This window comes from Balaenoptera physalus, assembly GCF_965194825.1.
Source record: "Balaenoptera physalus genome assembly, chromosome: 8".
NCBI lineage: Eukaryota > Metazoa > Chordata > Mammalia > Artiodactyla > Balaenopteridae > Balaenoptera > Balaenoptera physalus.
Window position 1 is genome coordinate 77,804,038 of NC_138887.1, and position 27,065 is coordinate 77,831,102.

General features: G+C 38.7%; 1 protein-coding gene across 1 annotated transcript in view; it reads left to right on the top strand.

The window, feature by feature from the left end:
* Positions 1 to 26,692, top strand: part of GARS1 (glycyl-tRNA synthetase 1) — a 38,848-nt gene extending 12,156 nt beyond the window's left edge. The window contains exons 7-17 of the mRNA XM_082472206.1: positions 2,347 to 2,492; positions 4,606 to 4,755; positions 7,627 to 7,789; positions 8,885 to 9,049; positions 14,031 to 14,175; positions 14,944 to 15,082; positions 19,433 to 19,518; positions 21,136 to 21,245; positions 23,736 to 23,829; positions 24,849 to 25,039; positions 26,400 to 26,692. Coding sequence (XP_082328332.1) covers positions 2,347 to 2,492; positions 4,606 to 4,755; positions 7,627 to 7,789; positions 8,885 to 9,049; positions 14,031 to 14,175; positions 14,944 to 15,082; positions 19,433 to 19,518; positions 21,136 to 21,245; positions 23,736 to 23,829; positions 24,849 to 25,039; positions 26,400 to 26,525 — 1,515 coding nt within the window. The 3' untranslated portion in view covers positions 26,526 to 26,692. The remainder of the gene's footprint in view (positions 1 to 2,346; positions 2,493 to 4,605; positions 4,756 to 7,626; positions 7,790 to 8,884; positions 9,050 to 14,030; positions 14,176 to 14,943; positions 15,083 to 19,432; positions 19,519 to 21,135; positions 21,246 to 23,735; positions 23,830 to 24,848; positions 25,040 to 26,399) is intronic.
* Positions 26,693 to 27,065: the final 373 nt, after the last annotated feature.

A 27,065-nucleotide genomic window follows, 5' to 3' on the forward strand; every position in this document is an offset into this window, starting at 1 on the left:
CTATTGACTCATCTGCCAATTTATTCTGAACCTTGTGAAGTATATTTTATCCCTTGCTTGAAGCTCATTGCTTTAGTGTTGTTACTCATGGTTTAGAAAATCAATTCTTGTTCTTTGATACTGTTATAGCCACACCCTCATTTCTCATTTCCTTCCTTTTCCAAAGGCATGACCTTTATAAGAAAGAAGAAATGAAAAGCACCTCAAATTACCCTTAAATTATTCTGTTTCCCATTCAGAATTTTAGACTTATTAAGGTTTTGTGTGCACATGTCTTTGATCTTAACAGTTTCGTTCATTTCCAAATAAATTGTCAGAAACAGGAAGTAATTAGTTGTTTTGTTAAGTCATAATTTATGGTTTGAGCACTTTCTGTTTCATCTCAGATACGTGTTCCAGGAGAACAGTTTGGGTTTTGATTTGCCATATTGTATCATTTGTTGACCCTTGAACAAGGTGGGTTTGAACTGTGCAGGCCCACTTACACTCTGCTATTCTTCAGTAGCAAATACTACAGTACTACACGGTTTGTGGTTGATTGAATCTGCAGATGCAGGGAAACTGCGGTTACAGAGGGCCAGCTATAAGTTTTATGTGTTGTTCAAGGGTCAGTTGTATATAGCTGTCAGTTTAATCTTTAGTGAAAAGTTAGGAACCCATGGAAATGGCCTGATACTCAGAAATGGCCCCAGTGGATTCCCTGGCCAGAGGCGCATCTGTTGCTTCAGCACATAATGGCATTTTCTGGACCTGTTAGTGCCTGTGACTCCTTGTTAGCTTTATGAAGCATGATAGTTTATCTAAAAGGCATTGAGGGGGCTTCCCTGGTGGCGCAGTGGTTAAGAATCCACCTGCCAATGCAGGGGACACGGGTTCGAGCCCTGTTCTGGGAGCATATGCTGCGGAGCAATTACTGAGCCTGCGCTCTAGAGCTCGCGAGCCACAACTACTGAAGCCCACGCGCCTAGAGCCCGTGCTCCGCAACAAGAGAAGCCATCGCAATGAGAAGCCCGCCCATTGCAACGAAGAGTAGCCCCTCCTCGCCGCAACTAGAGAAAGCTGCACACAGCAACAAAGACCCAATGCAGTCAAAAATAAATAATAAACTTAAAAAAAAAAATTAAAAAAAAAAAAGGGCATTGGCGGACTTCCCTGGTGGTGCAGTGGTTAAGAATCCACCTGCCAATGCAGGGGACATGGGTTCGAGCCGTGGTCCGGTAAGATCCCACATGCTGCGGAGCAACTAAGCCCCATGTGCCACAACAGCTGAGCCTGCGCTCTAGAGCCCGTGAGCCACAACTACTGAAGCCCATGTGCCACAACTGCTGAAGCCTGCACGCCTAGAGCCTATGCTCTGCAACAAGAGAAGCCACGGCAATGAGAAGCCTGCGCACCGCAACTAAGAGTAGCTCCCCGCTCGCCGCAACTAGAGAAAGCCTGTGCGCAGCAATGAAGGCCCAGCACAACCAAAAATAAATAGATAAATAAAAATTAAAAAAATAAAATAAAAGGCATTGATTCACCCTCTGTGGTTAAGAAGTGAGGTAGAATCTGTTCTCCCCATTTTACAGATAAGCAAACTGAGGCTCAGAGAGATTAGGTTGGAACTTGATCCTGAATCACACAACCCATAAGCGGTGGAGTTGGGTGATTTACCCTGGTTTTTCTGACCCCACATGCCATCACTCATTAGTTGATTTATCTAATTATTTTATTTCTATTAGAATTTTTTTTTTTAAGTTTTAAATATTCTTTACTATTAGATGGTTTGTCATAGTCATTTGAAGTTTTTGAATTGGAGCTCATATATCATTTTAGAGGGTTTGGCATTGATCATCAATGTATAGGATGTGCAGTGCCCTGGAAAATGCAGAAGTGAATACGACACAGCTTCTACCTTCAAGGAACTTAATATCTGGTGGGAAAGGAAAGTTACATGCACATTTAATTAATAGACAGGGAAGTGCACCTGGCTCTTAAGTATACAGAGTAGTAAAATTCAACTGTGAAAACTTATTTATGTGATTCAGATTCTTGCCAACCAGTAACTATCATAATTCAACAAGAGGTATTTTACCTTATCTTTCATTGTACCTTTGTATCTTTCAATGGTACGTGTGTGAATTTTAGGTCGGTCCCAGAAAGATACTCCATTTCTCTGTTGGTAAATGGAAAGAGTATAAACTGTTTATGGGTTTAATGTAAATATCTTGAAGGTTAGGTTAATTCTGATGTTTTTATTTTGGGTGAATTTTAATGATGGATGGGGTTTTATATATAATACTTTACTGTATGCCTTGTTTTTTCTGTCTTTTACACTAATCATTTTCTTGATGTATTCTTCAGCTCGATAACTATGGACAGCAAGAACTGGGGGATCTTTTCGTGAACTATAATGTAAAATCCCCCACTACTGGAAATGATCTTTCCCCTCCAGTGCCTTTTAACTTAATGTTCAAGACCTTCATTGGGCCTGGAGGAAACATGCCTGGGTATGTATCACTTATTGTTTATGTAATGAAGTTATTAAAATTACTTGTAATAAAAGGTAAATATCAATATCAGCCATGAAGGAAAATGTTTGAAAAGTGATTTGTAGAAAGTGTAGACAAATATATTAAGGAGAAATAATGACAGATGTATTCTTAAATTTTATTTCTTCTAATTCTTTCTGAATATAGGTTTTTTTTTTTTTTAGCATATATGATGATTTTTTTTTTGGTCATAAAATAAACACAGAAGTCTGTGATCATCACATCTTGTAGTTATAGCTGCATAGGGCAGGAGAGAGGGTTGGAGAATGATTTTGAAAGACGTTGAACTTACTGTCGAAGGAGACTTTAGAAACCATTTGTTGTAGATCAGCACTGCCCAATGGAGCTTTCTGCAGTGGTGGAAATATTCTATAATCTGTGCTGTCCAATATGGTAGCCACTAGCCACATGGGGCTGTTGTGCACTTGAAATGGGGCTAGTGCTTCTGAGGAACTGAATTTCTAAATTTATTTAATTTTAAGAATTTAAATTTAAATAGACATGTGACTAGTGACCTACCATGTTGGACAGGATACGTTTAGCTTGTTGATTCAAGCTAAAGTGTGGTTTTCACAGATAGAATAAAGAAAACCTGAACAGTTTACAATATGATTCAGAAGAAGAATCTGTATGTCCAGATTCCTTGTCCATTGTTAACAAACTTAGTCAAAGTATTCCATTTCATAGCTTCAGATGTTTTTCTCATGGTCTCATTTTAGGGTAAGAGGATGGGTTTTGCTAGATGAAGCTAGATAGATCATATTTCCTGGAATAGAAACTAAAGAATAATAAAAATTAATTGTGACAGGATGTATTATTGGAATTATTTTAATAAGACAGTGGGTTGATTTAGGATATTTTGTGGAAAGAGGCCAAGGGTGAACCTTTCATTTCGGCAATACATACAGAGAGTCATAAAATGGGCCATGCCCTCTGACCTGCCTCCCCACTCCTGTGAGTTTATCTAAGGAAATAACTCAAAAGGAAAGGAAGCTATACTTATCAAGAGTGTATAAATGAAAAGTAGAAATAACCTATTTATCCCATAATTTCAGGATGGTTAAATAAATTATAGTAAAGTAGGTTATTTTAGTAGAATACTCTGTAACTGTTAAATATGAGAAAATTTTACGATATTTTTAGAAAATAGAAAAGTATAAAGTATAATTTAGTACATTCTACTTAATAAATATACATATTAACTGTAACTATACTTATATTTGGATAAAAACCACAAAATGAAAAGAGTTGTTGAAGAGAAGAGTGAGACGAGAGTAAAATTTTAATTTTTCTTTACTTTAAAGTTGTTTTCATAAAACGTTTCTTTTGAAGTAGGCTGTTGGGAGCGCTTTCTTATGTGATGTTTTGCCCAGAATATTGTCTGTGAAATTGAGAAGAAAACAATGGCTATCAGGGTGTATTTGAGTGACGGTAACTTTTTAAAATGTGGAGAAATACAGAAGAGGCCTCTGGCTGAAGATATAAAGTACCACAAAGTGTCGATCATTCTGGACTTCTCTATTTCTTTGTGTCTCTGGGTACAAAGAAGAAGATGATATGAAAAACCCTGAAAATTGCCTGCCATGGTGTGATGATTGTGATGAGTGAGCTCTAATGTTAAATGTCAGCCCGTACCGGCTTCTTTTTAGCTCCACAGTTATGCTTTAATGTGTGGGTTAACAGCAGAGGTATACTTACTTTATTTTCAAAAGGATCTAAAATTGTCATCTGCCTCCAAAGTAAATGATTAGTCAGGAGAATATCAGAGGTTTTAGAGATATTGTAAGAGAGGTCATGTGTGATTCACTGGAGTGATGAAATTAAATGACATGTCTAACAGTGGTATTGCCATGCCAATCACCTGATACCTTCTCTATTACCTGTTTGAGGATGTTTGCTACTGAGGAAAATTTCTATTTCTAAAACTTTTTTTTTTTTTTTTTTTAAGGCCCATACAGCTTTGTGTGAAGATAGTATATTTAGGACTTTTAGGATTTGTATCTAGAATTTCAGATTTATTGGAAAACATAATTTCCTCCTTTATAACAGACTGATTTGTTTATATTTCCAGATACTTGAGACCAGAAACTGCACAGGGGATTTTCCTGAATTTCAAACGACTTTTGGAATTCAACCAAGGAAGGTTGCCTTTTGCTGCTGCCCAGATTGGAAATTCTTTCAGAAATGAGATCTCCCCTCGATCTGGACTGATCCGAGTCAGGTACTGCCCATGTTATTCTTCTGGTGAAATTAGTAAATGATTTTGGCATTGAAGTGGAAACAAAAGCTTGCTGTTTTAACATGATTATATACTTGCTGTTTTAACATGATTATATACTTGCTGTTTGTTTGTTACCTCCAAATGTAATCTCTGGGATGACGGACAGTTTTGAGTGACTGAAGTGGACTTGAAGGGAAAGGAAGGAGGGTGAAGAATAGCTGAAGTTTCACATCTGATCCAAAATGATCTTTTCTCCTTGTTCATCTTATGTTTTGAGGATGGCAAGATCTTGATTGTCTACACCGAGGCATTCTCTGGCAGTGGTGGTATAGATGAGTGTAGGGTGATGTGGGGAGGAAGGAGGTGATGGTTAGGGCAGGAGGGCCATTCTAGGTGTCCAGGGCAGATGGCATTGCTGGTATTGGGGTGAGGGTGTTTCAGCAGCCAGATGGCGTTCCTCCAGATATTTGGGGCACCTTTATGACAGCGTCCAGCTAGCAAGCTTACCACTATCTATGCTAGTTCAGATGCTCTCTTGTCTCTATTCTAATAACCTCCCTTTGTCAGGTGTATCCAGAATGTGCGGGAAGGCATCCTGGCGCTTCTGAGTTACGTTTTTCTTTAGAAACTTATTATGACTTAGCTATTTATGACTTACGTTTTTTGAGATTTCTCTACATTTTCTTACTGATATCATCTCTTAAGGTAATAAATTCGATATAAAAATGGGATATGTAGGTAAACTTAACTTTCTTAGACTCCAGAACTATTTTCCACAGCCCCAGTGGCCCACCCATTTCCTCTCTTCTTTTCTTACTTGCTGTAATTACAGGCGTCAGTCATAGCATATCCCAGCCTGTGACTCTACATCAAAGCACCTGCCTAATCTTGTTAGTCCCCATGACACCCTCTGAGGAAATGCTCCTATGTTCTCACCAGACTGTATCTTTAGGCCTATAGTCCCTTCAGCTGAATGGTCTAGAAAAGGGAGACTTCATGAGGAAGGAGCTTGCACAACCTAGAGAAATGGAGTGGGGAGGACCCTCCTGGACCTTGCTGCAGAGAGAAGAGGTAGTCCTAAACTTTAACTAGGTGTTGTAACAATGAAAAACTTGTCAGACTTAAATCTGTTTTATTTCTCAATGTCTGGGTTTCTTCGTATCTTTTCTCGTTTTGCTTCTGGGCTTCCCCTCTGTCCCACTAGTGTCTGCACGCATGCTTTCAGAATACTGAGGAAGCTGTGTGAGACTGAGCTTGTCTAAAGCCACTGTTTTGGAGAGGATTTACATCAAGTAGTGTAGCTGTTGGATGAGTATAAAGGATCGTGAAGTAAGGCAAAACCTGGGGCCTGTGGAATAAGAAGTGGTAAATAGGAAAACCAGCTCAGAACAGAGGAGCAATCCCAGGAGTTAACTGGGGAAAGTCCCTTGGGGCTTCCTGACATTTTATTCCTTGGTCACTTTCAGTTCAAAGTGTTCCGTCTGGATTTTGGTTGGTTCTGTCATGTGCCTCTGCAAGATCCTGGCTAGAAATCCACTCATTCTTCCATGAGTCTGTATCCCCATGGCTTTTGTTTCATGGTAGGGCTAGGACTTGTTTGTTTAGTGTTTCTTCTTGACATAGAGTTATCAGGTGATAAGTCTTTGTATAGCTATGCTTCCTTTGGTTTAGGTTGGGAGCATTGGATTGTTCATATGAAATTTTTTTAAATTAAATTTTATTTTGATTGGCTGGCTCTGTCTTCTAGTCCTATGTCTATTTTATGTCTCCAGAGTTCCAGGTAGAGTCTCTGAACTCAAAGACAACAGACAGCTGATACAATCAGTATTAGTGTTGATTTCTATCTCCTGTGTTTGAGCTGGGATTATTTGACAGAACAGATGGAAAGACTTTGGCAGCAGATTATTTGGGGATTCTGGACAAGGTCCTTATTTTGATCTGCCCTTCATTTTAGATGTTGTGTTGCTGTCATCCCAGTTGGAAGCTGTGTGAGGACAGACATCATACTTCTCTCTCTCATATTTCTATGCACACAGAAGATGTTTGATAGCTGTTGAAAGACAAGACATAGGTGCTGCTGGACCAAATAAGGGATACCATTAAAAAATAAAATTGAAAAAAATATCAAAGCTCTTTCGCAATGCATTTCATGTATTTTTAGGAACCATTTAAGCAATTTTTCATTACTTCTAAAGCATCTGAGATAATCATGAAAGTGCACTAGTAAATTGTGTGTGTGTTTTAAAGAAGAGAGATTTGATTTTGACTCCTAAAATTAACTTAAAACTCTTTTCCACCCAATAGCTACTAAATTGCCATTCAGGGAAATCTCTTTGGGAAACCATTACTATGTGCCTACTTATTTCATCATTATGCAGTTAGCTTGATGTTAGCTTTTTCGATTCATGCCTATGTCCTCTGCCTTGAATAACACTTTATTTGAGAAGCTGCTACTCTAAAGACACCAGCTGTATGGTGCCATTATCAGTCATTTACTTGTTCAGAGCAAGAAAAAGGAAGAAATCACACTGCTATAAAAGCTAAAGAATAATTTCAATGCACTTTTAATTTCCCATTCTATGAAAAGTAAATATTAGGAGCTTCATTTAGTGTACATCTATAAAGACTTGCTAATGCTTTAAGGAAAAATCATTTTATTCGGAAGCCATTATTCAGTATCTCATTTTTTGTGTGTGTCTGATGTTTACTCAGGTTCTCCTAACTTTAAAAAAACTGTATCAATCTGTTCTCTAAAAACTATTTTCCATATCATTCTGTATCATTGTAGAATGAAGTTGAAAATAATGGCTTTTGTTTATTGTTTTTTATAGTGAAGTGTGCATCTTTTATCCCTTATATTTTGGCTTTCAGAGAATTCACAATGGCAGAAATTGAGCACTTTGTAGATCCCAGTGAGAAAGACCATCCCAAGTTCCAGAATGTGGCAGACCTCCACCTGTATTTGTATTCAGCGAAAGCCCAGGTCAGCGGACAGTCTGCTCGGAAAATGCGCCTCGGAGATGCTGTTGAACAGGTAAGATTCCACAGGTAACTTAATTTAGATTATGCCTATTCCAGGTTTTCGGCACTTAGCAAATTCTGTGTACTGGATGACAAAATATCTTATTTTGGCAGTCATTTTATTTTGATACAGTATGTGTTTTTATACAGTATTTATTACACACTATTATTATAGTGGGAGGAAATTACCTGAACACGCCACTCTGTGGACCATTGGGGCTAACGTGAAAAATATGTTTAGCAGAGCACTTGGAAAAAAGTTCTTGGTTTGAACTGTGCCCCATCAATCTGACTTTTAACAGTGTATACTACTTTTGGGGGGACATTTTGACTCACAGAAAGCAAGCCCTCTGGATTTTAAACTCTTCTGCATTACCCATAGCAGTTGGGGTAAGGCCTTGCATGTAATAGAATTTCTCTAATTATTTGCTTGGAGAAATAAGTGAGTGAAAACATTCCAACAGTAGCTGCTGCCTAATAGTGGAATGAATTGCCCTGGGAACAATGAGCTTCCTGTCTGAAAATATTCAAGTAGAGGCTAAGGGGTAACTTGTCAGTTGTTTTGCAGAAAAGAGCCCTGCAGGGGCTAGGAGATGGGGCTAGATGATTTCTAAGATCCTTCTGTACTAAAAATATAAGATTACATATACTATATGGGATTCACAAATTTCATTGGATAAGAGTACATTAAAATCCCCTCAACATGTCTTATGACTTCTGCTAATTCAGAAGAAATATATTTATAATTCCTTAGGGTCATTATTATGAATGTCATTTTTAGCACTGTAGATTTAGAAGGTATGAGGTATTAGGCTGAATTTTTGCTGACCCAGTGAGTATGGTAGAAAGATTTTGAATGACGCCATTATTATCTGCTTGTTATCTTGACAGTTAAACCTTTTGAAAATAGCCAAGATCACATTTTGGGTATCTAAGATTGTTCTGAAAGCTGGATAAATTAGCTTACACTAGATGATGAATAACTCAATGGAAAATGGTACCTTGGCCTTCAAAAGCATTAATGTTTGTGTTTTTGTTCGTTCCTCTATGCTTGCTTGCATGCTGCTTGCCTATTTATCTACTTATTTGTTTATTCATTTATTTTTAGGGCGTGATTAACAACTCAGTATTAGGCTATTTCATTGGCCGCATCTACCTCTACCTCGTGAAGGTTGGTGTATCTCCAGATAAGCTCCGCTTCCGACAGCACATGGAGAATGAGATGGCCCATTATGCCTGTGACTGTTGGGATGCCGAATCCAAAACATCCTATGTAAGTAGAATGCAGTGGGTTTTACCATGTGATTTTCACATTGTTAACCTAGAAGCATGGATATCAAAGTTGCCCTTTGTGTGCTTCATGTCAGAGTGGAACAAAAAGAAAAAAAAAGATCTCTTCCTGAGCTAAATGGAAAAAGTAGTTGCCCCCCTGCGCTCTCATAAGTGGGGGGCTACTCCTGTGCCCCAGAAGCCCTTTGTAGACTTGGATGGCTTTTACAGAGAGAGTAAGAGTGAGAGAGAGCGAGAGAAGGCCACTGATGGGGCAGTGCTGGTGTGTCCTTTCCTGGTGTGGGCAGTGTGATTGGTAATATCCCTGAGTGCAGCTAAGATGGGGTGGCCTTCTTCCTGACAAGGACCCCAGCAAACGTTGGAAGTGGTGGTGAGGCTGAGGAAAGAAGGTCATAGTGCTCTTAGTTTCGAGAGTTACTTGGTAGATTTGGGGGATAGACTAGTAGATTCTGATCTCTTGTTTAGGAACTACCTTTTCTCAAATTCTGTATATTTAATAATAATTCAGAGAAGACCTCCAGTTTACCTCTTCACTGTTCCTTCCCACCCCCAACCCTCAAACATGAACATTAGTGCTGAAGCTTCAGATTGAAAGGCATTTGGATATAGGAGATGCTTCCTGCATTGGTGGCAGTGGGAACAGGGTGGCATCCAAAACAAGGGGGCCAAGAGCCTTCTGGCGTCTCCCTCATTTGGTGCTAGGGAGGCTTCTCACCCATATGGAGACTTTAGCCCAGGAGTCCGTGGTTCCCACATGTCCTTGGTTTCACTTTTTACTTTCTAAAGTGACTTTCTTTTAATGGATACATTTTTTTAAAATTAAAAATAAAAGTCATTAAAAAAATGATGACCCTTTTTTGTAAAACAGAAAGCAAAAAATAACTCTTAAGTGTGTTATGGAGAAAGTGAAACTTCCTATTGTATGCTCCCCAGAAGTGTTTCATGTCTCTTTTCTAAATCAGGCATGAACAAATGTTTTCTTTAGTAAATATAGTAAATATTTTAGGCTTTGTGGGTCTCTGTTGCCTCTCTTCTTGGTTGGGGGTTTTTGTTTTTTGTTTTTGTTTAACAACCCTTTAAAAATCTAAAAACGATTCTTAGCCTATGAGTCTTGGTTTGTCAACCCCTATTCAAGATAATTTTATATGCTTTACAAACATATACACATGTGTACATGCATAATGGTATGCATATACCTGTAGTGGCTGTTACTGATATTGTTTTTAATATATTCTTTTTCCTTTGTGGAATTAGGAAAGAATCTGTTAGGTTTTTCTTGTTACTTTACTTTCTTCACAAGCTTACTTGACATATGCTAAAATGATAGTGGTAACTATTTTTGGATTGTAGGTGATCATTAACTTCAAAATGTATTACATTTTCTGGAATTTCTTTTCATTTTCAAATTAAGCCAATAAACTATTTTCTGTTTTGTATGAGAAGATTTCAAGTTAATCTGGACACAAATTCTTTTCTTTTTTATAGATTTATTTTTTATTTTATTTATTTATTGGCTGCGTTGGGTCTTCGTTGCTGTTCGCGGGCTTTTCTCTAGTTGCGGTGAGCAGGGGCTACTCTTCATTGCAGTGCGCAGGCTTCTCATTGCGGTGGCTTCTCTTGTTGCGGAGCACAGGCTCTGCGTGCGCAGGCTTCAGTAGTTGTGGCATGTGGGCTCAGTAGTTGTGGCTTACGGGCTCTAGAGTGCAGGCTCAGTAGTTGTGGCACACGGGCTTAGTTGCTCCGCGGCATGTGGGATCTTCCTGGACCAGGGCTCAAACCCGTGTCCCCTGTGTTGGCAGGCGGATTCTTAGCCACTGTGCCACCAGGGAAGTCCTGGACACAAATTCTTGCTATCTCAATTTAGATTCTGAATCTGGCCTGGATTACATTTCATTTGTTTGTTCATTTAATATTTGGAACTGTTAAGGGCTGTATACCGTTCTAAGTGTATTATTATCTTATGTAATCCTCACAGTAATTCTGTGCATTGGTTCTATTTCTGAGGAAACTGAAGTGCTGAGAGGTTAGATAATTTGCCCGAGTCTCACAGCTAGTGAGTGGTGGCGCTGGGATGTGAACCAGGGCTATCTGACTCCAGGCCCCTGCTCTTAACCATTGTGCTACACTGCTTTCATAAACCCTACTGCACTCCTGCTCATCCTTTCCTGAGTGTCACTGTGAACTGTGGCCAAACCCTCAAGGATGAGAGATCAGAAAATGTGAGCCTAATAAGTCCTGAGGATGTAAGGTACAGCATGGTAACTATAGTTAATAGTACTGTATTATGTATTTGAAATTTGCTTAGAGAGTAGGTCTTAAATGTTCTCATCACAAGAAAAAAAATTGTAACTGTGTATGGTGACGGATGTTACCTAGACTTATTGTGGTGATCATTTTGCAGTATATACAAATATCGAATCATTATGTTGTACACCTGAAACTAATATAATCTTATATGTTAATTATACCTAAATTTTAAAGAATTAAGAAAAAATTTTAAAAACAGAAATGTGGGCCTAGCTTTGAGATTAGGCTACAATGTTTTGTGTAAGGTCATTGGAAGACTGGACTAAACAAGACCAGAAGCTCCGAAGTAACAAACTTTTAAAGAGAGGGGAGAACTCCTTTAAAGCCTTTAATATTTTCTTTTTGTGTGCTTCATATTTTATTTTTTTTAATAAAAAAGTTACTGATACAGCTAATGTTCCACCCTTTTCCTCTCTCTGCTCAGAGGTAAGCACGATCCCAAAGTTGTTGTCTACCATTCTTAGGCGTGTTTTTGTAGTGTCACCTTTCAGTACATAAATATATTCATTGACATCTTTAGTAAATGATAATGAGCAAGTTTATATGTTTTTGTTTTTTAATTTTTATTTATTTACTTACTTATTTTTGGCTGTGTTAGGTCTTCGTTTCTGTGCGAGGGCTTTCTCTAGTTGCGGCAAGCGGGGGCCACTCTTCATCGCGGTGCGCGGGCCTCTCACCCTCGTGGCTTCTCCCGTTGCGGAGCACAGGCTCCAGACGGCTCCAGACGCGCAGGCTCAGTAGTTGTGGCTCACAGGCCGAGTTGCTCCGCAGCATGTGGGATCTTCCCAGACCAGGGCTCGAACCCATGTCCCCTGCATTGGCAGGCAGATTCTCAACCACTGCGCCACCAGGGAAGCCCCAAGTTTATATGTTTAAGAGCATAGATATACTAGTTGACGTCTTTAGTGACTGTCAAATGATCAAGTTACATGTTTTTAAGCTTTTTTCTTTAATTCCTATTTTTTTGTTGTTGTTAAGTGTTGGGGTTTCTGAGCTTATATGAGTTTTATATTTGCCTCTTTATTTGAAGTACCCCATGTGGTAGCATGTGCTTGGAAAGCTTAGTAGTTGTGATGGTTGAATTTTCCCAAACTCTTTTGATTAAAGGCAAAAGTAAGTATTCATGAGAAGGACTAACTAGATATCTACTTAACTAAGCTTTTTACCTCTTTTGTACTTATTCAAATAACAGGTTCTTAAGAATTTTTGAAAACACTTTGCTTTTGAAAAGTAACTTAGGCGTTAACAAGAAATGGAACCTGCCACCCCTGTGGTAGTAATGCTGTTATTAAGTTTTATTCTGTGACCGAAACAGTACCTGTTCTTTACTGAGTTTTCTTTTGTTGGGTAGGAAACTGAATTGAGCACAAATGCCCACATTTGTGGCCAGCTGATCTGTGTGTTTAGTACAGCTATCTGATGCCAAGTTTTGAGAGCAGTAGACACTTCATACAGAGGGAATACCGTCATCCCTTGGTGTCTGCTGAGGCTTGGTTCCACAATCCCCACGGACACCAAAATCCTGGATGCTCAAGTCTCTTATATAAAACGGCTTAGTATCTGCACAGACCCTATGCACATCCTCCCGTATACTTTAAATCATCTTTAGGTTACTTAGAATACTGAACACAGTGTAAATGCTACACCAATAGTTGCCAGATTTGCAGCAAATTTAAGTTGTGCTTTTTGGAACTTTCCGGAATTTTTTTTTCTGAGTATTTTTCATTCACAGTTGGTTGAATTCGCAGATGCGGAACCCACAGATACAGAGGGCTGGCTGTATTATTGGGTGTTAACACTTAAATACACCCTTCAGAATCTACTTAACAGTTTTTTCAAAACTTTTTAGAGGGAGAAAGTCACTAAAACAATGAAATAGCAACATAGAAAAAGTTCCTTTTTCCTCTTTGAGCATCTGTCCTCTGTCCATTCTGTTTACCCTTCAAGGCTGATGGGATGCGTTAGCACTCTATTCATTTCCTCCTTCTTGTGATGCATCGTAATCTATTATTTTTCTTTTTCTTTCCTTTTTTTTTTTTTTTAATTAAAATTTTTTTTTTTTTTGCCACTCAGCGCGGCTTGAGGGATCTCAGTTCCCCAACCAGGGATTGAACCCGGGCCCCAGCAGTGAAAGCCCAGAATCCTAACCACTAGGCCACCAGAGAACCGCCTTTCTTTCCTTTTTAATGGTTCAGAAAAATGCATACACACTATATTATTTTCTTTGTAATTTCTCATAAGAGTCTTCCAGCGAAGAGTTATGAAACTGACTGACGTAGGTGCGGGGCATGCTGTGATATCCCCACACACATGTTATCCTTCATAACTTTGTCACCTATGTTCAGACTTACCATCACCACAGCATCATAATAGCATGTTCTTATTTCTGCTGCTCTTTTATTGTAATGTCATGATTTCTGTTGTAATAGCTCCTCTTCTCATGTTGCTGATCCCTTTGGTGAATCCTTGCCTTCCCACCTGCTGCTGCTACTACCAGATGTATAAAACTATTCCCATTTCAAACATTTATAAAAGTTGAGTGGAGATTCTATAATTGAATTATTCTTGAGTATGTGAAAGAGTTAACCTATAATCCGCATGCATTTGTGAATGAACCTTGTGTGACTTACAAATGTTTCTCTCTATTGTCTTCTTAGGGCTGGATTGAGATTGTCGGATGTGCTGACCGTTCCTGTTATGACCTTTCTTGTCATGCGAGAGCCACCAAAGTCCCACTCGTAGCTGAGAAGCCTCTGAAAGAGCCCATATCCTTTCTGGTCACTTTAACAGCTCAGGACTACAGTGTAAACATCTTGGAAATGGATAAGTCCAAGTCTATACCTTGTTCTATGGATAAACTGCGATGTTTTGGCACTTTATTTAAACCTATTATCTTACCCATCTCATTGCTCCTTTCCTATTCTCTTTACTCGTAATCTGACATGTGCCCACTCAGTGTTTGGTCCTTGAAAGAAAAATGCTCTGTATGTCTTTCAGGATGTTGACCAATTTTTCTCAGCCATTTCCCACACCTTCATCTACATACATGCTCTTTGATTAAAGGGTGCCTGGTGAATACTTTCTCTATTAAAAGATGAGTGCCTTTTATGGTAGATGAAATAATTTAGTTCACTTGATCTGTAGATCATCAGAGGAGAAGTTTTCTTCTTTTACCAGCCAGTGAGATTGTGAGCTGATCTAAGGGCTAGGCCAGTGACAGGAAATAGATCCTGTCGTGTTGAGACATTTGAGAAATGAATGAATTGTTTTCAGAGGTTATTATGCTATGTATTGGGTTATACTGCTGATTAGATAATATCCCTTTATCTCACTGTAACTTTGAAAAAGTCTTTCTTGATGATGTTTACTTATTTTGACTGAGGTTTATCTGAATGATTTTGTGGGTAGTTGTTTCATCTTGCACTGGAGATCAGCATGTAGAGGATCTCGGACACCAATAGGGAACTGATAGTTGTTTTAAGTCGATGATGGCTTGTCCTCAAGGTCATTTCCCGAAATACTAAGGCAGTTCTGTAGTTTTGTATTCCTTGACTACTTCATACAAAACAGTCAACGTTGTTCAGTTTGAGCCTAATAAGGGAGCAATTGGCAAGGCGTATAAGAAGGATGCAAAGCTGGTGATGGAGTACCTTGCCATTTGTGATGAGTGTTACATTACAGAAGTGGAGAAACTACTGAATGAAAAAGGGTACGATTTAAGATGTGTACTTTTACATGGGCTCCAGTCAGCTATGTCTTCTCTGCCAGGTTTTGAAAGTTAGGGTGAGATGAGTTTCTTTAGAAATGTTTTGCAGGTAAGTACTATCTCTTGGCTACATTTAAAGGACTGTGTTTGTCAAGATTTTGGCATTATGGCCTGGAAATAGACTTGATATGGACTATAAAGATTTTTTTTTTCCCCCGATAACTTTCTTAGAGGAGGAGACTTATCCAAGGTAATTAGAAACTACGTCTATCTCTTAAGTCAGTGCTCTTTTTTTGAACTTTGGAGTCGTCTGTGTAATTGTTGTAAGTATAAATGTAAAAATGATAGAGAAGAATCTTTAAAGGAATTCAACAAAATCCAGCACTAAACAATATAAAATTTACTGTGTCTGGCAAACAATAAAAAATTTCTAGACATATGAGAAAGCATGAAAATATGACTCATAAAGAGGAGAAAAATCAGTCAAAAGAAACACCCAGAAATGACAAACGTGATGAAAGTAATACAGAAGGATGTTAAAACAGTTATTATAGGGGCTTCCCTGGTGGCACAGTGGTTGAGAATCCGCCTGCCAATGCAGGGGAGACGGGTTTGATCCCTGGTCCGGGAAGATCCCACATGCCGCGGAGCAAGTAAGCCTGTGAGCCACAACTGTTGAGCCCTCGTGCCACAACTACTAAAGCCTGTGCACCTAGAACCCGTGCTCCGCAACAAGAGAAACCACTACAATGAGAACGCACACCGCAGCGAAGAGTAGCCCCCGCTCGCCGCAACTAGAGAAAAGCCCACCCATAGCAATGAAGGCCCAACACAGCCAAAAATAAATAAATTAAAAACAAACAACAACAGTTACTATAAATATGCTTCCTGTGCTCAAGGATGTTAAGAGAAAACATGAACATATGAGGAGAGAAATGGGAATGTATATGTAAAAAAAAACCAAATAGAATATCTAGAGGCAGTATCTCAAATGAAATTCTGTGTACCTACCCACAATACAATAGAATGAAATCTTTTTAAGTGCTTACAGACAAAAGTCATATACCCAGCAAAAATATCTTTCAAAAATGAAGAGAAAATATTTTCAGACAAAAAAACTCAAGAGGATACATTGCCAGCCAGACCTACACTGCAAGAAATGTAAAAGGAAATTCTTCAGGCAGAAGTGTGGAAATTTAGATCTACCCAAAGAAATTAAGAGCTCTAGAAATGATACATATTTGGGTGAATGAGTAATATTTTCTTTTATTTCTTTAAAATGACATCTCTTAATTTCTTTAAAAGATAATGGGTTGTTTAAAGCAAAAACAATAACAATGTACTGTGAAATTTATAATATGTAGAAGTAAAATGTATGACATCAGTAACCCAAAGGATGGGAGCGAAGACTTAGGAATACGTAAGAATATGTATACTGTTGTAAGGTGTGTACATTACGTGTGGAGGGAGACCATGGTAAGTTTAGAAAAGGAAATACCGTAAACTCCAGAGCAATTGCCTGGATAAAACACACAGAAACCAAAGGGATATAACTAATAACCCAATGAGAGGGCTAAAATAGAATAATAAAAAATACTCCAGAAAAAGACAGGAGAAGACGAAAAATGAACCACGAACAGATGAGACCAATAGAAAATAACTCAGGAAATGGTAGATTTCAACTCAACAATATTGATAGTTATGTTAAATATAATGATGTAAACACTCAAATTAATAGCTTTTAACTGTCAAACTGGTTAAAAAATTCGAGACCCAGTTAAATGCTATTTCCAGGAAACTGTAACTGTAATACACGGGCATACCTTGGACATATTGTGGGTTCAGTTCGAGACCACTGCAATAAAGTGAATGTTGCAATAAAGTGAGTCACACAAATTTTTTTTGGTTTCCCAGTGCATGTAAAATTTATGTTTACTCTATCAAGTGTGCAATAGCCATTACACTACTCTATCAAGTGTGCAATAGCCGTTATATTTTAAAAAACAGAGAATTCCATGGTGGTCCAGTGGTTAGGGCTTCATGCTTCCGCTGCAGGGAGCATGGGCTTGATCCCTAGTCAGGGAACTAAGATCCCACATGCCGTGCGGCATGGCCAAAAAAATAAAAAATAAAAACCAATGTACATACCTTAATTAAGATATACTTCATTGCTGAAAAATGCTAACGACCATCTGAGCGTTCAGCAAGTTGAACTCTTCAGTGACATCAAAGACCACTGATCATAGATCACCATAACAAATGTAATAATGATGAAAAAGTTTGCAATTTTGTGAGAATTACCAAAATATGACTCAGAGACATGAAGTGAGCAAGTGCTGTTGGAGAAATAGCACTGAGAGATTTATCGATGCTGGGTGGCCATAAACCTTCAATTTGCAAAAAATGCGGTATCTGTGAAGCACAATAAAACAAGATATGCCTGTACACAAATAGGCTTAAAAGGAAAAGAATTTTAAAATATTTCCCATACAAACATTAATCAAGAAGGTGGAGTGGCTTATTAACATCAGGCAAAGTTAACTTCAGAACAAGGAAAATTACCAGGTTGCATTTCATAATGATAAAGGGATCAATTCATCAAGAAGGCACATCACCTCTAACCTTGTATGCCACTAAAAACAACTTCAAAATATATAAAGCAAACTTAACAGAACTGAAAGGAAAGTTAGACAAATCTACCATCACAGTTGGCGATTTCTACACCCCTGTCTCAGTGATCAGTAGAGCAAGTAGACAAAAAAGAATCAATAGGAATTTGAAGATATAAACACTGTTAATCAACTTACTCGCCATTTATAGAATACCTGATAACCAAAGAGTATACATTTTAAGTGCACTTGAAACATCTTTCATATTGTTTTTTTGTACCACTATCTAGCTAAGAATGACTTGCATTTTCAAAGCGTTGTTTAAAAAAACAGAGTATGAGAGTCTGCATATGGCCTGCAAACCCTGAATATTTCATACACAGAAATTTTGCCAAACCCCTTTTACACAAAGGATTATACGCCAAATTCTAGGAAAGACAAATGTAGTTTATAGCGATAGAAACAGTGGAGGGGATTGAAGGAGAAGGGACTTAGGGGAACCTTTGGGGTGATGGTGGTTGCATATGTATGTGTATTTGTCAAAAGAACTAGCATAAGATGAACTCTTGTAAGTTGAAGATAAAATTTACAAGAAATTTTAAAACATTTCTGGTCTCCCAGAATTAATGTCTGTTTATGCTAAAATAACATCAAATGCCAATAAAATAAACATAGGTTACTAGCAGATATCATTATCTACAAACAAGACAGGTTTTAAAAAATTATTCTCAAATAATGGCTATCTCCTTGCTAATTTCAGCTTTTTTATAATTATTACCTACTCTACACTTAGATTGTGCTCATAGAGACAATATATATGATACTGTTTATATGGAGTCTTTAATGCATGCGTGCACAGACTTCAGACAGAATAGTAAAAATGGAGGCAATCAATGAAAACCATTCCTGTGATGCATGAGATTATCACTGCTAGAAACTAGCAAAATGCAGTGAACCATGTATCAGCCATACAGCTTCAAGGACAACCACGTGAGGGCACTCTTTTCGCTGCCCTGAGCTGCTTGTGAGCTAAGACACGTCCAAATTGATCTTCATAGTGTGAGGAAAGACCTCATAAGCTGAAATACAGGTATTACACGAAGTGCTTTATAAAGGTGAATTCTTATAACCTGAAATGGAATGGGCGTATCTCAGGATGTGAACATATGGCACGCAGGCAGTGATTTTTGTGGGGATAGTATTTTATATTGACATGTCAAGCAGAATCATTAAACTTCTTTTAAGCTGATCTTCATCAACGTAAGTGTCGAAGTTTATTTTGGAAATAGTATGGGAGTTTTAAAATTTCTTTCTGTAAGATGACAAGTTGGTCATTCTTACATTTGTTGTGACAGTAATGAGAACAGTGGTCTTTTTGCCAGCAGGACTGTTTTTCACAAATTTATTGTAATTATTCTAAAACTGAATTTTAAAAAATTTTTCTTTGGTTTTACCTTGATCTCAAAACCAAAGGAACTGGTCATAAGTCACTTGTGGAATTTTATAAGACTAACCACATTTTTGGGTGCCTCCCAAAATACTGTTTGGTGCCGTTGTTAGAATAATTAATTTGGTATTCCTTATGAAATAATTTAAATTTGACTTCAGCTGTTGTATCTGGGTTGTTGACCAAGTTGTATTACACTTAAAATGAAAAACAGTTTAGCAATCTGTAAAACTTCTTTAAATTAAGGCATGGGATATGTGTTTTCACCGATATGTAATGTGCCTTGTTTCTTTGTAGGGAATTTACTATTGAAACTGAAGGGAAAACATTTCAGTTGACAAAAGACATGGTCAATGTGAAGAGGTTCCAGAAAACGCTACATGGTAAATTTGTAAAAATAATTAAGGAACAAACAAACAAAAATCATTACTCCTTAAAGGCATTTTGTTTTTTTTTTTGTTTTTTTAAGTTTCATAGCATAACCATTTTATGGAAAATTTGAAGAAGAAAAATAAATCCTTAATGCTATAACCCTAAATTTGATGAATATGTTCAAGGTATTATCTCGGGTTTTTTTTTTTTTTTTTTAAACATAATTGTACTCATTACTGAAGAATAATTTATAATGCCACCTTTATGTTTCCTGTGACCTGAGGTACATATGAAGAATATCTCTTTGATTATAAACATCTTTTTTTTTTTTTTTCCTCACTTTAAGGAAAAGTCCTTTTGTTTCTTAAGCAAAAGAGAGAACTCATCCCTTCTGTCTATTTTGGCAAATTGTTAAAAGGCGTTTGGATTAGTGATCTTTCATGCTTTTTTAAAAGCCAAGGAGATGATTATTTTTGGTAGAACAAATTCCATGAATTGAGAAATGACTATTTTGGAGAATATACGAAGGATGCTTGTGGTTAACTGGCTGAATTGAAGCTTCTGGAAACTAAGAGTAGTGGGTATTTGAGATGTTACTGCCCATGGAGCAAGCAGGCCTCCTTTTCCATTTGTGTTTGGCCTGCATCATTGTCACCAGGCCGCAATGAGCTGTAAAAGGAGTCTGAAAAGTGATAGTAGGAAGCAGGGGATCCTTCTTCATGCTCTGGGGCTTTTTAGGCACGATCCTGGCAGCTGGCTCAGAGCTGTACTTCACCATTGCTTGGATGCCAGGAAAGGATGGGCAGGAAATGCCTTGATCATATTTCTGAAATGTTATTCTCATGTGTAAGTTTTTGGTTCCAGTTATCTCATTTCTCTTGAAACATAAATTCTCCAAGGTTAGGGTCAGTTACCTTAGACCTGGATAGTGCTTAGCCATGCTTCCTTTCTGAATAATAAGTAATAATGAAGACAGTTCCTGTGTATACCACAGGCATAGCCTCACCCATGGGAAGAGCTGTGGCGCCCCTGGTAAATGTATTGGATTGAGTGCTGGTCCCTGAGCCAACTCTTCTCTGAGGGGCTCCTGACCCCAGAACCTTGGAAATACGATGGCAGTAACTTGGCTCTCTTAAGGAGTTCTCATCCAGATAGCAAGATAAAGAGTAAAACACAAATCACATGATACTTGTTGTATGTAGGAGCTGTTTTTGTTAATTTTGCCAGCTGTGGTGGTAGATTTTTTAATTCTAGCAAAGTTACAGATGCTCTAGAGTTTTAATGCTTTCTGCATAGCCGAGGCAGATGATAGAGTGTGGCTGCTATTGTTCATAGCTTACCAACTGGGGAAGGAATACCCTGGTATCTTTTCATTTTTATGCTGTGTAAACAAAATTAAATTTGGTAAAAAATTTTTTCACTCCAGTTTTCTCTTTAAAGGCATTGTGTTTTCTACCAGGAAACAGTTTTTAGGATTGTTCTGATTTCTTTGTCCTGATGTACAAGATCGATCACAATCTATCTAGAATAGAGATATTTTTAGGGCCAGTAAAAATTGTTTAGAGAGGACCTGAAATGCATTATGTGAGGTTTGAGAGAGTGTTACTGAATTTCTCTCTCTCTTGCAGTGGAAGAAGTTGTTCCGAGTGTAATTGAACCCTCATTTGGCCTGGGTAGGATCATGTATACAGTATTTGAACATACATTCCAAATACGCGAGGGAGATGAACAGAGAACGGTGAGTTGTCATGTACAGTGTACTGTTTGTTCTCTTACAGTGTCAGAGAACAACATTTACTGAGTGATGTTAAGACAACTCTGAAACAATCAGTTGTTATTTACTGTAATGTTAACACCTTTGCTTAACTGTTTACAAAGCAAAGCACTTTTTTATCTCATTTGAGCTTGGATGTGTAGGTTATTCTAGATGCCATTGTTTTAGTTGCATTTGAGTTCTGAGACAGAACATATTACTTTGGGAGAACTGTCTGTATTGCATCAATGGAAGGAATGGTACTTTCTGGATATACTCGTGTTTTCAGAAAATTGGGAAGGAGGAGATAATTCATAGAATTTGGCCAAACCAAAAAACTGTATTTATACATCGGTAAAGCATTGAAAGGAACCTTCTCAAACTGCATAAAATAGTCTGGGGTATGTTAGGGGTAAAGATGTAAATTCCTAGGTTCTATTCCAGAGATACTGATTCTCACTAGGTCTGAGACTCAGGGATCTGGTTTTTTGGTTTTTTTTAAAATAAGAACCCCAGGTGATTCCAGTGTGGGAGATTGACAGATAATAAATTGGGCAGTAGTATGTGAGGTGTAACCTTTCCTAACATTCAAGCCTAGCTAAAGATAAATGTTTTTAAGAAGTTTTCATCCACTCCCTCAAGTTTTCTTTTGGCTCGGATGCTTTTGAATCACTGCTGCATGCCTTCCACGTATCTCTTCATTCTGGCTAATTTCACCTTTCTCACCTCGCCTCTGCCTGTGGAAATTATACTCCTTTAATTTATAGCTTCAGGTTTCCAGGAAAGGCACTCAGAAGAAGAATGCTAGGGAGGAGAGGCTGTATAGGTCAAATTAACTGAAAGAAGCATTCTTGCCTGCATGACCAGCTAAAGCTGAGTGTGTACCCAATGTTGGACATGAGCTCTGTAGTTCTTTCTAGGGTGTTTCATCTTGAAAACGGACTGATGAGTTCTTGGCACCAGTATTTTTAAAAGTCTGACATACCATGGGTAATGTGTAGCTCATAAAGCTACTCTTTTATTCTCTGCCGTAAAGTTATATCTTCATTTCCTGACATTAAAGGAGCAGCTTTCCATTCATTAACAGATAGTAAGCACCTGAGCTGGACACCAGACGTGCAAACATAAGGCATGGTTCTTCCTGAGGAATGATGTCATACTTAACTGAATGTGCTCTTTTTAGAGGTCAAGTTTGCTTCAAGCTTTTCCTGCTATTTTTCTAATGAAAAGTTTTTTAAAAAAATCTTTTAGCTATTCCTTTGAATCTAATGATATTGATATAACTAGAGTTTTAATTAAAATTTCATAAAGGCTAGGCAAGAATAAATTAGTTACAGTGTTTTATGAATTACATAGAGATTCTCATCATGGAGAGAAATTTGATTAGGCTGTGAGAAGCCAAAAATGTTTCTAAATTGTTAGCACATAGTCCCTCGATTCCTGTAAATTTGGTATAAAAGCATTGCTGGTGAGATTAAAAAATTAATTTTCTATAAAGGCAGGTCCCCACTTCTCTCTCACATTAAATGAAATTATCACAAGATGGAGGAGAGGAGTGGAATTCTGAGTGTTCCATGATTCAGGTGCCATATTGGTAGAGTCTAGGGTTTACTTACAGTGGAATATTCACCATTGCTTGGCATTTAAGATTAATTAGGCTTTTGGGAGGATAAACTGGACCCTGTGTCATTCATTATTTTAATGGGACCTATTCATTCTGAGTCTCATATTCTTGCCTTCAAGTGAACCTTTTTTACAGATATTATTTAAGAACTATCTTCAGCTCTCATTTCCAACCCCAAATGGTAGACTAGTTTGCCTTCAACAGAATATCTTTGTTTTATTTCTGAATAACTCTGAAACCTGTTTCAGGAGCAGTTCAGGAGGGCTGTACTTTTCTATGGGTATACGGAGCATCTTTCTTGTTTGTTTTCTACTATTTCTTTGGGACACACATTTGTGAGCTAATTAATAAGCTTTTCTGTTTTACTTAGTCACTAAGGCTCAGAGAGCCTTCCGCTATGCTGAATCTCTTAAAGGACAGAATGGAATTTTGTCTTTTGACACTACTTCTCTGATGATTTGGGGGGAGGTTCTTTAGGGATCTCCACAGAAAGAAGTAAGGCTTTTAAGTGGTACCAAATAATTACCATCTTAGATGGTAGCTTTCAGAATGCCTTTACATCATTTAACTTTCTGACAATAGACCTGCCAAGTAAGCAGAGCAGATGGTAGAGACCTCCTTTTAAATGGAGAAACTAAGGTCCAGAGAGGGAGAGTTCACTGAGTTGGTCCAAATTCAGAACTGAGAACGAGATCTTTCTGATTCTACTTCTGGTTATCCTGCTTTCTCTGTTTTGTCACACTGCTTTTTCATATCATGTTTTCTAGTATTTTGATAGTGAAGATTGGGCATTAATGTTTAGATCTTTATACACTAACATATTTGGATTTCTTTCTTTTCAAACCATCTAGTTCTTCAGTTTCCCTGCCGTAGTAGCTCCATTCAAATGTTCCGTCCTTCCACTGAGCCAAAACCAGGACTTCATGCCGTTTGTCAAGGAATTATGTAAGCAAATCCAGTTGGGTAATCGCCATGGGAATACTGTCAAGTAGACTGAATTTTAGGAAATGTCTCTCTTTTTTTTAATATATAAATTTATTTATTTATTTTATTTATTTATTTATTTATGGCTGTGTTGGGTCTTCATTGCTGGGCGCGGGCTTTCTCTAGTTGTGGCGAGCGGGGGCTACTCTTCATTGCAGTGCGCAGGCTTCTCACTGCGGTGGCTTCTCTTGTTGTGGAGCACAGGCTCTAGGCACGCGGGCTCAGTAGTTGTGGCTCGAGGCTCTAGAGCATAGGCTAATTAGTTGTGGCACACGGGCTTAGTTGCTCCGCGGCATGTGAGATCTTCCTGGACTGGGGCTCGAACCCGTGTCCCCTGCATTGGCAGGCGGATTCTTAACCACTGTGCCACCAGGGAAGCCCCGGAAATGTCTCTTTTCTTCAATAAAAATACATATTGAATAAAGAATAAATCTAAGGGATTTTAGCATCTGCTCTTATTTCTAAGAGAGAGAGTATGCTTGCTCGGGATGTTTTCTCTTGCATTTGAATGAGTCAGCGTAGGACCCAAGAGTCAGATTTCAAACATCCTTGCTTCTCCTATTGACCCTGCTGCTTGCTTCATCAGGGGAACCCTAGTGGAGGGTAACATCCCCAGTGGATCTACAGCCACTGGACCCACAGCACTGAAAGGGATCCTAGTGGCCGCCTGGTGTGGCCCACATATTTCAGTTGGGAAACAGGAAGCGTTCACTGAGCTGCCCAGGGTCATGCAAGCCTCCTGGCCTTGGCTCTTAGTCTGATGCTCGTCCCCCTGCAGCTGAATGAGATGTAGGTATGAGTGAGGGGTTGGGCGCCAGCAAAGGATTATACTTTTGGAATTTTTCATTCTCTTGCAACTGCAACTTATTGCTCTTTTGTGTTAGTCCCTTTTATAAGCGTCCTGAGCTTGTACGACATTTAGATGACATTGGGACTTTCTCATTTTTAAATTTTTAATTTACTTAATTTATTTTGGATAGCGGAAGCCTTGACCAGGCACGGCATCTCTCACAAAGTAGACGATTCCTCGGGGTCCATCGGAAGACGCTACGCCAGGACTGATGAGATCGGCGTGGCTTTCGGCATCACCATTGACTTTGATACAGTGAACAAGGCCCCTCACACGGCAACCCTGCGGGACCGAGACTCCATGCGGCAGATAAGAGCAGAGGTGGCTGCCTTCTCTTTGGCATTTTTAATCTTAGAAATGTGTACTGGTTCCTTCTGATTTGAGATGGATTTTGTTGTGTTTATGCTCCCCTTTTTTTTTTCTTTTTAATTTTAATTATAGGTTACTATCAGAGCACAGATTCCGAATCTCCTCGGCTTAGTTATGAAAATATTCATTAACACTTCTCTAATATTTTATAGCCATTTAGATCACTCTGGGCTCATTCTCTGACAGTTCCCTTTTATAGTTCTTTATTTGGACAAGGGAAATATGATCCCCGGTGGTTGTTGCCATAGTTTTATTGGTAGGCTTTGGGGGGCTTAGACAGTTTTATCTTTATATTTCTATATAAATGTACACATGAGTATGTATAAACTTTTTCATGTTAATTCAAAACAGTGAATAATGTTTCAGTAATTTTACTTGATGGGAAGGGAACAGTGGAGATGGGAAAGGTACAGGAGGGAAAGGAAAGAGTGGCCACTTTAATTGACAGCCGCCTGACTATTTTGAGCAGGTTTTTATTTAGAGTGCCTATCATGTGCCCTGCTTGTTACAGAGAGTTAGTAATAGGGAAAACAGAAGTGAAAGACTGCTTTTTTCCAAAGGAATTTTTAGTCTACTACAGAGGTCACGGATTTCTGGCTCATCTTTTTACAGAACCAGATCTGGCTACTCCGAACCGATGTTCCCATCGGGCAGGGGTTCTCAAAGTGTGGTCCCTGGACCAGCAGCATCTGCATCACCTGGGAACTTGTTAGGAAAGAGAAATCTCCACCCCAGACCTACTAAATCAGAAACTGGGATGGGGTTTCAGCTTGGAGAGAGAGAGAGGTCGGGCAGAACTGGTTTAACAAGCCCTCCAGCTGATTCTGATGGTTACTCAAGTTTGAGAACCCCTGCTGTGTGGCAGCCAGTGTTTGGTTCTAGCTGAGGAACAGCTGGCCCCCTTCATGGGGGCGCTCTAGTTTCCCAGCTCCCTTCACTCATGTTACTTGATTGACCCCAGTTCTAAGAGTTAAATTTTACACACATGAAGTAACTTCAAGTGGCACAGAGATTTGGAATAATTAGGAAAGGCTCTGCGGGAGAATTGAGTTATCCAGGGAGCAGGCAGGCATTCTGGGTGGGAAGAAGAGCATGAACCCAGGCCTGGGAAGGAGGTGGGTGTAACTAGGTAAAGAGGATTCAGTGGGAGTCACAAGAAACATGCTGCCGGGACCAGTTTGTAGAGGGATCCTGTCATTGTGTAGACACTGACTTGGCTCTCTGTATAGTTTCCTGAGTTCAGGGTAAATCCTCTTTTTGATAATCTAATCGAGTTGGTTGATTCTGGGACTTCTCTTTCCTTTTACCCCAGGTCTCTGAACTGCCCAGTGTAGTTCGCGATCTGGCCAATGGCAGCATCACGTGGGCTGATGTGGAGGCCAGATATCCTCTCTTTGAAGGTCAAGAAACTGGGAAAAAAGAGACAATCGAAGAATGAGGACAGTTTTGGCAACTTTTGACCATTTGCGCTAATAAAAGAATAACTCTCATCATGTCCACTTAACAAAAAAAACAGCATTGCATCTCCTCCCGGGGACTGCATTTTATCCTCGGTGGCTGCCTGATCTTACTCTCACAATTAAAGCTGAAGGAATTCTGAACAAACCTGTAATCCACTTGCTCATCTTTCCGCGTTTTCAGCAAAGCTATTTCTCCTACCTTTGGGTAGACACTCATGGCTTAATGTTAAACACAGTTAATACATTTTAAAATTAACTTTATTCATAGAGCCGTGAAATTCGCCTGTTTGAAGCGTACAATTTGATGGCGTTTAGTATATTTACAGAGCTGTGTAACTGCCTTCCAATTTTAGAACATCTCCGTTGCTCCAAAAAGAGCGCTCATGCGCATCACAGCCCCAGCTGCAAGCAACCACTCATCTGTCTTCTGTCTGTGGACTTGCCTTTTCTATCCTTTCTCTTTCTCCGAGAAGGTGGTGATGCGCTGTGCCAAAGAGGCAGCAGTCTCTGAGTAGGTG